The sequence below is a fragment of the Teleopsis dalmanni genome, chromosome 1 (assembly GCF_002237135.1).
Source record: "Teleopsis dalmanni isolate 2A chromosome 1, ASM223713v2, whole genome shotgun sequence".
In the NCBI taxonomy this organism is placed as follows: domain Eukaryota; kingdom Metazoa; phylum Arthropoda; class Insecta; order Diptera; family Diopsidae; genus Teleopsis; species Teleopsis dalmanni.
The window spans coordinates 2825575-2838832 of NC_051846.1; the positions used below are offsets into that span (position 1 = coordinate 2825575).

The 13258-nt window shown below is 33.5% G+C and overlaps 2 protein-coding genes across 3 annotated transcripts; one reads left to right on the top strand and one right to left on the bottom strand.

Moving 5' to 3' along the window:
- LOC119672849 lies at positions 1–3852 on the bottom strand. 2 transcript variants are annotated; one of them, XM_038084000.1, is made up of 4 exons: positions 3024–3852; positions 2709–2811; positions 2047–2072; positions 1–1368 (listed from the first exon to the last, which is right to left on the bottom strand). In XM_038084000.1, the coding sequence occupies exons 1-4, from the start codon at positions 3577–3579 to the stop codon at positions 788–790; spliced, it is 1266 nt and encodes a 421-aa protein (XP_037939928.1). In that variant the 5' UTR covers positions 3580–3852; the 3' UTR covers positions 1–787. The 2 variants fall into 2 exon arrangements, with proteins under 2 accessions (XP_037939928.1, XP_037939927.1); XM_038083999.1 differs by having other exon boundaries at positions 1276–2072.
- Positions 3853–6101: 2249 nt separating this feature from the next.
- Positions 6102–7799, top strand: LOC119670589 (uncharacterized protein K02A2.6-like). The gene has a single exon (XM_038080948.1). It carries the CDS (start codon positions 6102–6104, stop codon positions 7797–7799), a length of 1698 nt encoding a protein of 565 aa, XP_037936876.1.
- Positions 7800–13258: the final 5459 nt, after the last annotated feature.

Below are 13258 nucleotides of genomic sequence, written 5' to 3' on the forward strand. Positions count from 1 at the left end.
TTCGTATATGTTTCATGTTAAGTTGGCAACATAAATTCTTCCTTTTACTAATACCAAAAAGCAATAAAGGAAAAGACGTGACCAGCATGTGGCGCTAGTAAGTCAGGAAAGTAAATTTTGTTGAACAACACCAAAATTTGATGACCACCACAAATCAATACGTGACAAAGCTGCTGCAGTTTTAAGGAGTATCAATGAAATGTGAGGTTAGCATTTTAGCACATAAAAGTGTTGGAAGCACTGCAGCAGGAGCACTGAAACGGTGTACGGAACTTTAAGTATTTATGCTTCACATAGCATCCATTATGACGAAGAACTCATTTTATTTGCATGTGAAAATGGTTTTAACAAAGCTACTTTAAACTTTTCAGCTACTTTTCGCATAGCGACATGTTGCTCGGCGCACAAATTTTTATGTTCCTAATTGCTTAGCAACAAATGAGTTGCACAGCATGTTGCTACGCTTGCAGCTGTTAACATGTAAAATTATTGCACTACTAAATTAGCTAAAATCAGACTATTGCTGGTCACAAACACAACGAAACACTGTAAGCGTACTTTGGGCATTTCATTTTCCTTAAAAATACACCAACCCATTGCCTGGCTCTGCTTCAGGGCGAATCATTTTGCTCTTTCACTGCCAAATCCAATCATTTTTCAAACTTTCTAAGCTCTTTGTTCTTGCCCAGTCGAATTCGTAGCTTCTTACACCAGCACTAGCAATGGTCGCAGCACCGGAATGCTGCGGACACGGTTGTCAGGTGGGCTCTGCATATGTAGCCTCTACTCAGCTGGCCACCATCATCGTTGCATTGGGCCAGTGGCAGGCATCCTCGCGCAAATGTTGCTCATGATGGTGTGGACGTTGCACATGCAATTGCATTGGCATCATTGTTGTTGTGGTTGTCAACGAGGGCGACGACGTAGTTGATGACATTGACGAGCTATGCTGCCGCTGATGTTGCAACTGCAATTGCAATTCCTGTGGCTGGTGATACTCATGCTCATATTCATATTCGTGTTGCAACGGTTGATGATATTGCTGATGCTGTTGCAATTGTAATTGATGCTGATGCTGATGTTGATGTTGATGTTGGTGTTGGTGCTGATGTTGGTGATGCAGGTGCGGTGCATAGAATTGCTGTTGTTGTGACTGTGTTGTGTTGGTTGTAGCGGCAATTGTTGCTGCTGGCGGTACACCCATGGCTGTCATTGCTGTTAGCGATGATGCTGCTGATAATGACGGTTGTTGCAGTCCTCGTATACTGTCGGCTGGATGCGCTGTATAAATGTTGCTACGCCGCAAATGATTGTTGTTATTGCTATTGTTGGGACGTTTATTGCGTGACCACCATTGCACATGCGTTTCTATTTGAAATAAAATTGCAAAAATGCGTGCATAAAAAACAAATAAAATTTAGTAAAATAATTTTCAAGTCTTCTCATTGCCGTGCATAGCCACCATTACCGCCGCGACTTCGGTTGCAATTGCTGGCTGTTCAACTTTGCTGGCAGCGCAGGAAGCACGGTCAATGCTTTCGCCAATGCTATGACTACTACTGTTGTCTGTGGGGTCTATGGGTTGTGGAGGTAGGGGGCGTGTAAACATATTAATATTTTTTTGTGAAAATTGTTTATTGCAATTCTTTACGGAACTGTTATGAATTTTATGGAAAGCTTGTTGCTCAGTTGGATTTTGTTGTTGGTGTTGGTTAAAACTGCTACAAGGACGATAGATGGTTGAGAGACTTGTATGATTTGTGCTATTACTTTCATTTGTCAGTGACGAAGAAGAGCAACTAGTGTTAGATACATATTGTTGTTGCTGTTGTTGGTGTTGATGCGGCTGCAACTGATGAAAGCCAGCAATGTGCGGTGAGTAGGCGGTATGGTGGCTTTGCAGCGGCAATTGAGGATGAGCAAGTGTTTGTGTATGTAAGAACTGTTGCTGATGACTGTGATAATCTTGGTGTTGATGATGATGGTGATCAAGTGTTGGTGTAGGTAATGTTGGTTGGGATTTCAGTGAATGCTTTTGACACTTACCATTACGATTGTTTGAAGCTTTTTTTCTATAAAAAAAAGAAATAAAAAATATGAATTAATATATGTAAAATTATTGCAAGAAAAACAATATTCATAATTTTGAGATAAGTCATCAATATAAGAATAAATAATAAAAAACTAATGTGTTAAATGTTTTAAATAAATCAAAAATTTCAAACAAAAAGGAAATTAATAATTTAATTTAATAATAATTTTCAGTATTTTAAGTGTTTAATTAAATTATTATCCAAATAGTTTCTTTTTTACAATTAAAAATAATTTATAATTGATCGACAATAATAATAAAAATATATATAACATATAAAAATATAAGAAATTTATTTTTGAGTCAAAATTTTAATTTTTCAAATCAGTTTAAAAAAATTTGAATATTAATAGCTTAATCAAAATTTTAAACAAATAATTTGAAAAACTTTAAGTATAATAATTAATAGATTGTATTACTTAATTATATCGGTACTTTAAATATTTAATTTATTCTTTTTAAATGAATTTTAAATGAGTTTTATAAAATATTAATATATTTGTTAAGCATTTTTCATTATGTATTTAATTTATTAAAAAGAATCTTTAAATGGAAATTCTAAATATATTTGATTCTTAATACTACTATAAATTCACATATAAATTTTGCAACTCACCTTCTGCATCGCACCACTGTAATCATTATAATTGCCCCCAGAAGTGCTGACAAAATGGACACAATTATAAGTGTTAAAGGCCAACCCAGTTCAGATGCTTTTTCTACAAAAAAATAGACAAAAACAAAATGGGAAGAGATAAATACATAAGCCTGAACGGAAATAAGTAATGGTCAGTCATGTGCTACTCTGTAAATACTTTCTACTGTCATTTATATAAAATTCACAGTAATTTTTATTTATTTACACAGTCCACAGTTGACAACCCACGACCCCACAAACAACCCAAACTCAATTTTGTTTTGTTTTGCTTACCTATTGTGCCCTCAAAGATAAAAGTACTCTTGGTTGGCATGGCCCAAGAACACAAATCACACGTTGTCAGTCCATCACTCAGCACTGGTTCATCCATGAAAAAGGGTGGCCGTGGCGGTGGCGGTACAAAACGTCCATTCCACAAACCGTTCTCACTAGCATCGAATGCCATGGGTGAGCCAAATAAATCGTCGTCATCGTCAAAGATATCAAATGTCACATCCCGAAAATTGTTTAAATCCTCTGCTGAGCTGGCAACAAGATTCTCTATGCTTGGCGGGCTAAATGTGGCAAAAGATGGTTTATGCATTGCTGCAATAGAATTTGAGTTTGTGTTGGTTGGCAGGAAATTCGAGAGTATAATTGAAGCGATGTTGCTGAGCGTACTTGTATCACCGAGACCAGCTCCACCATCATCACCGCTAACACCACCACCGACCGTTGGAGCGGGACTTAGTACGGTTTCCGGTTGCAATCGCTGTTGAAGTGGGTTGTCTGTTATGTTGGCATTTGTTATGGCCTGAAGTAAAATTGTTTCTGTTGTAAGCGCAGGCATCTTCAGGACTTTCAATGCAAACTCCTTATCACTAGTTTTCACTACTTTACTCTTTACTTCTATTTATATTTTGTTTTTAAATGTTCTTTGTCTACACTTTTTACAAAGTTGTGATTGTTGTTGTTGTTATTGTAAATAGTTGTTGAAACCTTTCGTTTTGGTTATCACTGCACAGACATTTGGGAATTTTTCGAAAAGACTTTTCTGCCAAGTTTCAATTTCTGTGCATTGGACACATGTGATTTAAATGAATCCGTATTTTCTGTTGTTTTTTGAACTAAAAATAAAATAAAAAATATATTAAATAATAGTGAATAAGGATTTCTCGATAATTTAAAAATAGTTTTAGTGTACTTTGCTTTTAGGTGTTTAAACAACACTTTACTTAAGCCAAAAAATGTTTCTGAGTAATTTATAGATATTCAAAGAAAGGTTTAGATCAGAGCAAAAATTTTATTCAATATTATTCCTTGTAAAAACATTCTCCTTATACAGTGATGCATAATCCGAAGATACACTCGGAAGATTATTTGGGTACCGAGAAGGAATAAAAAGGTGGTCTTCTGACGCATTATTGGAAAAAAAATTTAATAATGATGAACGTAATCTCAGTAAAAAAGTGGTCTTCTGATTGCGTGATATATAACTCCAATAAACTCTTGGAATAATACATGGGTTGCTATGATAAATTATGTATCTGCAAGAAGACGATCTCCTGATACACTAATGCATAATGCGAAAAAACACTTAGAAGTATACTATAGCTATACAGTGATGACTAATGCGAAGACAAACCTAGAAGAGTGTATGGATAGCTATGATAAATTCAGATAAATTCAAATACAATACAGTACAATACAATACAATACAGTGATAAATACAGTGATGCTTATTTCAAAGAAACTTGTAGAATAAGACTTGGGTTCGAGTCTCAAGTATATAGCGGTCTTCTTATTGAGTGATGCATAATTGTCAGGAATACTACAAAAAATATGAGTTTCAATGATGAAGCAAGTCTCACTGAAATTTGATAAATACTGAGTATATGGGATTGTAATAATCGGCCCCTCTTTATTAAGGGTGCGAAATAGTTCTTCAGATCATAGTACTTTATTCTTTCATAACAATAATAACAATCTAAGTAAAAATTGGTTTAAGCATAATAATTTTTTAGCAGCTTTGATAACACATATCAAACTTTTCCCACAAAATTCTAGTTCCTGATGATGAAATCGCAGAGGATGGTCAAACTATTGAACGTGTTGATAAATTTAAAAGAAGTTCATGACAAAATACAAGCAGTGTATTTAGTTCCAAATAAAAATAAAATTAATCTTATAACCCACAAAAACCTGTAGAATAAAATGATTTCAATGGAGCTTAAGCTCTTCAGTGGTATCATAACGTGCTATTATTTTAGCTCAGGTGGGATTTAGGCATAAAGCCACCTCGCAAAGTTAACCTAACCTAACATTAAGCTCTTCGCTTTTAATTTAACATACTAAATTTTCTTTAAGTCATGTGATTTATTTCTACGAGTTTGATATAAAATTATATATAACCAAGCGTTACACCTAGCTAGATTGTCTAAATTTTGCATTGTCGTTAACAAAATATAAATTTTCCTTCGGAAGAGACCTCAAAAATAGTAATTTATATATGTTGGCAACTCTGCCAAGATGACAGTTGACAGATAAAGTAGAATTAACATTTTAATTCTGTCAGTTATTTTGAACTTGTGAAATAATAATAACTTGGAGTTTTTTTGAATAAATAAATATCTAAATTATACAGATATAACAGTGGCGACGAGGATATATATTTTTTTTTGCATTACATGAAAAATATATGTACACAAAAAAAAATGAATCCACAAGAATTCAAGTTATTTTTCCAAGAAATGCAAAACCAACGTGCGAAAGACACGGAAGCAATGCGTGAACTTTTCAAGGAGTGTTTGCAAATGAAAGCAGTTCCGAAAACAGAAAATCCGGAGCAAACAATGGAGATTTTAGCATCGAGTCTCATGGAATTTGTTTATGATCCAGAAAATAACTTAACATTTGAAACGTGGTATACGAGGTATGAAGATTTGTTTTTAGTAGATGGTAGCAAACTTGATGACGCAGCGAAGGTCAGGCTTCTATTAAGGAAACTCAGTACAACTGTGCATAACAAATATATGGACTTTATTTTGCCTAAGCATCCACGTGAATATAATTTCACTACAACAGTGGAGAAATTAAAACAACTGTGAACTTCATCAACGCTGTTTGGATGGTTTCAAGCAAATTTTGTCATCAGAGTTATTATTAGCGCATTACGATCCACTAAAAAACATAGTAGTCGCTGCAGATGCATCTAACTATGGGCTCGGAGCTTGCATTTTTCATGAAGCTGACGACGGTTCAATGAAAGTAATATGTCATGCGTCCAGATCACTAACGCCCACAGAAAAACAATATAGCCAAATAGAAAAAGAAGCTCTTGCGCTTATTTTCGCGGTTACGAAATTTCACAGAATGGTTTTTGGGAGAAGATTCAAACTTCAAACAGATCATAAGCCTCTTCTAGCTATATTTGGTGATAAAACGGGAATTAAGGTGTATCAAGCAAATAGACTTCAACGTTGGGCAATTAAACTGATTGCATACGACTTCGAATTAAAGTTTATTTCAACTAACAGTTTTGGGTATGCAGACGTTTTATCACGACTCATACATAACACAATCAATCCTTCAGAAGACTATGTCATCGCTGCAGTAGAGTTTGAAATTGAAAGTAAACAAATTTTACATAACTCACTTGATAAGCTGCCGCTTACCAGCAAAATGATTACTTACGAAACAGCTAAGGACAAGGTTTTAGCTAAAATTCTCGAATATGTAACTAAAGGATGGCCATCAAACTGCAACAACAGTGAGTTAAAAGCTTACTTTAACCGAAAAAACGACATATGTATAGTTGACGGATGTTTAATGTTCGGACAACGCATTATTATACCTCAAATTTTCCGAAAGCGCATTCTTAAAGAAATTCACCGAGGTCATCAAGGCATAGGTCGTACTAAAGCCATCGCGCGGAACTACGTTTATTGGTCAAATATCGATTACGATATTGAAGCAATGGTGAAAAGTTGTTCAAATTGTGCAGCAGCAGCTAAAATGCCCACAAAAACAACTTTACATCCTTGGCCAAAACCTTCTGATTCTTGGGAACGGCTCCATATTGATTATGCAGGACCAATAGATTCATACTACTATTTGGTCGTAATCGATGCGTTCTCAAAATGGCCAGAAATTATACAAACAAAATCTATAACAGCAACTCAAACAATTTCCAGCTTGAAAGAAATTTTCGCTAGATTTGGGTTACCGAAGACAATAGTTTCAGACAATGGTACTCAATTTGTGAGTCACCAATTTCAACAGTTTTTAGCGGAAAACGGCATTAGTCATATACGAAGCAGTCCGTATTATCCCATGTCAAATGGACAAGCCGAAAGGTTTGTGGATACTTTAAAGCGAGCACTCAAAAAGTTAAATGGGAAGGGGGTAACTGCTGAAAATCTTCAAACATTTCTACAAGTTTACCGATCAACTCCGAATAAGCAAAATGAGGACAGTAAATCGCCAGCTGAAGTTTTACTAAAAAGAAATATCCGTATTAAACTTGACTTGATTAAACCAACGCTGGTGTCAGACCCAAATGCCAAGTTTAAAAACAAGTGCGATACACAACTCAAAATGAAAGCGCAATTTGACAAAAGGCACGGTGCAAAGCCAAAGTTTTACGAAAAACAAGAGCTCGTTTATGTCAATATATTCAAAAACAAACACTTTGAATGGACAAAAGGTAAAATAATCGAACGCATAGGTAACGTCATTTATAATGTTCGCTTACAAAATGGCAAACTTATTCGTGCACATGCCAATCAAATTCGTGACCGTAAAGATCAAGAAAATGAGTTATCTTTAGAAATATGTACTTCCGAAGATATCGCCAACGAAAAGTGTTTAGTTGATGCATTTGGCCTCTACGAAACAACACCTAAAGATGTGGTCGAAATAACTAACAACAACATGGTTTCGACTCCAGATCAATCTTTCAACGAAGTAACCGAGATTGCAATCCCTCAAACTGAGAAGCACAATGAGGCAGTTGTTCCGTATACCCGACCAAGGCGTACTAGACATCCTGTTGACCGTTATAGACCCTAGAATCACCGCATTGGAGATTTAATCTCAAAAGGGGAGGTGTTGGCAACTCTGCCAAGATGACAGTTGACAGATAAAGTAGAATTAACATTTTAATTCTGTCAGTTATTTTGAACTTGTGAAATAATAATAACTTGGAGTTTTTTGAATAAATAAATATCTAAATTATACAGATATAACAATATGAATATAAAAATCTTACCAAATCCTCTTCAGTGTAGATATTAAGTAGTTAACTCAGCGTCTAAAACTGAGTAATCTGAACCTTTTCTAATTAAAGTCAGTTTCCACTAGAAATGTCTTAAACTAATAGTTAGTCATATTTTCTCAACAATTCTGTTATATTTCAAATGAAAAATGTAAAATTATTTTATCTGCAACAATTTTAAATTCAACTATATACTTTAAGATATTTGATCCTACAACCATAATTTGGTATTGCATAAAAACCAAGCTCATAGTCGCCTTGCTGATGACTTTTTAACTGAATTTTAATTTTTACGTTGCCCTTTTTGCCACAGAAATCCATTGTCCTTTTGTTAGCTGATTTTGCCTACTCCACGGCCTTTACGGTCTTGGCTGTTGCTATAACTGACTGCCATAGCAGCTATTGTCTATAATGACTTATTTTTCCAACGTCTTTCTAACTAATAATTACCACTCACCGCTCATGCTGAGCCTTTATGCTATCGTTAAGTAACAATTAAGGACATCCTAATCTTTTGGCTGCTCTTTCTCTACAGGCAACACGGCTTAAACGACATCATCATTATTGGCTGCAGATAAGAGTCAGGCAGATGTGGCGCAACACCGACAACAACTACGGAAAGTGTACGGAGCAAAATTAAAAAAGGAAGAAAATCAAAAAATGACGGTCGTAAAGTAGATTAAAGGCAAAAAATTCTTATAACTTAATTAGATACTTCGTAGGCAGCACAAAAGATATTTCCATTATATGAGTCTGTCTGTACTCGTATTTATCTATAAGTTCGTTCGTAGGTTGGTTGCTGGTTGGTAATTGAAAGCATATAATAGGCACACAGGAAATTGTAGAACAATAACGTTATTAAATTGTAAGTTTATTATTTTTTTGGGTTCTCTTCCTCTACCTCTGCCTCTGTCTCAAACCTATTTTGTGTTCGAGTAATTTAATAATAATCGGATTACATATAATTTTGTGTATTTTTCGTATTTGTTTGGTCTTAAAGTCGAAGAGAAAATGTGTTTTAAATGAATTTAAGTTATTACCAGACTTTATTGTAAGACTATTTGTAGGTAATTACTCAATTATTATTGTTCTTTAATTGATTGATGGGAAGTATTTTCCCTATTTATACTTTGTATTTGAGTATTAAAAAATTTTTGGAATATGTCAATATTATTACACAAAAATATAATAATTTAAAAATGTTAAATAAAACGAAGATGAAATTGTACACAAATACAAATATGAGGATGTGAAAATGTATAATAGTTCAGAATCTCACACCCATATGTCACAGCATGTGGTCGGGATTAAAGGCAGAACTTATTCATTCAAATATGTTTTTAAAAAAAATTTGAAAACAATTTGCTGTCACTTTAAATAATCTTTTAGAAATGTGATATATGTAATTTAAAGGACTTTTAAGATATTTGTGATTTGTAGTTTTCGGTCGTACAAATAGGGATATATACCCATTCATAGCAATATCGTTTTTCATATAGAGAGTACAATACCTTTATATTCCTTTATTAAGTGGGTAGGCTGAACTGGTTGTGTAAATTTGTCACGCATAGTAGTACGGGTCCTTTTTGTTACCAGTTACATGTTTAATAGAGTACTAGTAGAGATATGTTTAATAGAGTAGTAGCTATACTATATTAAGATTGTGTGTGCTTTCTATAGGTGAGTTAGTTAGTTTTCAATGTGGTTTAGTAAAGTAATTCCATGGCCTTATCATTTTTAGAGATTGCATTGATTTCTACCTAATTAGTAGAATATTTTTCAATTATCGCAATTTAAAAATTTCAACAGTTTTTTTTATGGATGCGTCTTCCAGATTATTATATTGTGCTATACCGTAGCATTTCGTAATATCTTTGACAAAGGTTGAAACGCACATAGCACATATCCCAAAGCTTACTTTGTTCCAAGTATAATAAAAATCCCACCCATATCATTTTTGAGCAAGTCTAACTTGTCAGCTTCTACTCTTAACACACAATAACCTGCTAGGTTATCTTATATGATATGATATTGACATATGCCGTCAATATTAACTATACAAATGGAAAGCACTTTCCTCAACGTTGCCGGAAAAAATATTAAAAAGAATATGCTCTACAAGTATCTTGTCATGCTTGTCTTGTTGTATGGTGCGGAAGCTTAACAATTACCAACAGTAAAGAGAAGGCGTTAGGAGCAGTCGAGGGAAAAATACTTCGGAAAATCTATGGTCCATTACGCATTGGCGACGAGTATCGATTTAGAAAGCTGTATAAAGCATTTATAAGTTAAACATATAAAAATTCAGCGGCTTCGCTGGCTTGGTCATATCGTGCGAATAGAAGAAAATGCTCCGGCTAAAAAGATGTTTGATTCGATACCCGTAGGCAGAAAATGCAGTAGAAGGCATCTGCATTTTCAGTGAAATTCCCAGGTGACCAACAATTTGGGGGTACTCGGTACTAGCAACTGGCGACAGCAAACAACTTATCAGGCTGGCTGACGGAGGCTACTCAACGCGATCAAGGACGACTTACGTTTGTGGTCTTCAACTAAGTAATAAATAAGTAGTACATTTAAAATCAAAAATAAGCTCTTCGAAACTGTCAAAATTTTTTGATAAGAGTTTTTTAATCAAGTTTGTGTAATAAGAAAAATTGCATTTTAAAGTATTTCAATATTTTATATCCAATCGCCTTAATATATATTAATCGTCAGTTCTCAAATATCCATCCAATCATTATTGTAGCTTAATAGATTAGCTTTAACTCCAAAACTCAACAATCTATAAATGACAGTTTGTCTTTTTATCTCTCCTATAGACGAGTAATGCCTTGTAGTTATTATTAAATTGAATTATAAGTCATATATAACTAACTAATTCTTTTTTATCCAAAAAATAAATATTTGAAAAAAATTCGAGAGCCAAAGAATGTCTTTTTTTCAATTCTCTCAACAAATTACGCTCAAAGAAGTAAGTTAATTTGTTAAATTTGCATACTAAAAGTATCGAAATGAAGTTTCCTCACTAAAAGGCAACAGTTGTCATTGATTCCAACAAATATTTCGATCATATTTGAACCCCAAAGCATATTTATTTCGATTTTTTTTTATAACAAAAATTTTGACAAAAGAATTTAAAGAAATCCTTGTAAGCTTAAGCAGCTTAACTCGACGTACATTTGTACTTTTACGATTTGTTATGCTTTCTTCCCTCACAAAATAGAAGAAAGGTTGAAATAAAGGTTATAATACCCATGGAAGAAAAGGAAACAAAATGTCAAACTGTCGAACTGTCATTTCTCGTTAACGTAGGAACATAACATTTGTTGCTTTTATTCAAAAATTCAATTTCCACATGAGCGCCGAAGTGACTACAACAATAAAAAGGAGCAGCAACAGCAGCAGCAGCATCAGCAGCATCCAGGAATCAGAAATGAAAGGCTGCAATATAAACTCTTAACAAATGTCAAAGAAAAATAGATAAAAAGTAAATATTGATGTTAAAATTTTATTTAAAAAAATATTCAAATATTCACAAAGAAATTATGAAGCAGTAGAGTAAGTCTACTTGATTCCACTATTAACGCAATAGTTTAAGTATTTCGAAGGGAATGTAATAAAAATAAGTGAAATAGTAAGAATAACAAAATATTCTAAGTATCTTTTCGATGTAGTCAAATGCAATAAGAGAAATTTCTAAAGAAAATGCAATTTAAAATAAATTGCATATCTTCATGCCAACAAAATGAAATTAAAATCTTTCGTATTTGTTTTTAATTTAAAATTGTTTATATAAATGGTTATGGGCTTCCTTAAGGACTGTCTCAGGAAATTCTCTTTAAATTTTTGTTGTGATGAGGAGCTATTACTGCAGAAAGTGTATGTCCTAAGTAATTTATTTATTTATTCTTTAATTTTTATTTATTATGTGGAAAATTATTTATTTCTGCCAATATCACGTAAATGCTCAATTTCGCCTTTACATGCTCGTACGCCCTCGCAAACTATCTTTTTGCGTTGCTGCACATAATAATCACGCACAAAATAATGCGTTTAAGCGCACGTTTAGACTTAAGAGCACACACGCTTTAAGCCACGTCTGGAGTCCCTCCACGTATACCTGGGAAGTACAACAAATACAGTTAAGCATGCGCATCACGATTTGCTAAATTGCATAGCAAATTGTTGTTATTTTGAAGAAGTTGTGAGTTTAGTGACATCAGAACGGGCTGATACGCCATACTTTGGGACCTCACACAGGTGTGAGAAAGTAATTTTGTGCGGTGAATGGAGCGTTGTTTTGGAGAACACAGATTTATTTGCTTTGTATAAAAAGCAAAAGTTCTTAAAGTTATTAACCTTAAATTATTCATAATATAAAATTTAATGTTAAAACCTTTAATGGCATTTCATTAAATGAAACGGCAACTAAGCACATAACATTTTGCTTTAAGCTATTTAATAACATTCTATACATGGCCTGTCAAAGTCGAAGTGTGATGTGCTTCTCTATTGAATTATATACGCGTATTAAGCTGTTAGTTAAATACACTAATTTTAGAAGCCGCGACCCGCAAGGCAGTCAACTGTGCACAAAAGGTTAATACCAAACCTCAAACCATCATGCTTCGATGCTTTGAGCCTCAATACAAAATTATGGACCAGCAAAAAAAGATCAAAGACGCTTGTGGCTTGAATGTAGGACATTTAAAGGATATAAGAAATTGTTGCTAGTAGAATTATTTCAATAGAATTGATTAAATATTAAAACAAGTATTTAGTTGTGGGCAACCACATATGGCAGAAATGAAATTAATTCCTTTTATGTGTAATATAAGAGCAAAAATAATCCTACGCAATATTAAGCGCTTGAGTTATTCAAAAGCAATGAATAAATATACCTATAATACATATAAGATGAGATATTAATCCCGCTACACATATATATACTTTTAATACAAAACACATTTATCATTTCATATAATACCTATAATCCTTAATCAATGCTCTATTTATTTACTCGATATACTATAAATATGAAATTCCAACTTCATCCATTATCTTCATATAATCATTTTCAGTTTGCAGTTGTTATAGCAAATCTGTGTCTAGTACTATATTTTAATTATTTTAAATTAACAAGTTATATATATAAAATAAAATGAAGCATTGATTTCAAAAGTATCTAAATAATTCAACAAGAGTTTGTACATATACACTTTTTCATACCATTCACATACCTTAGTTTCTC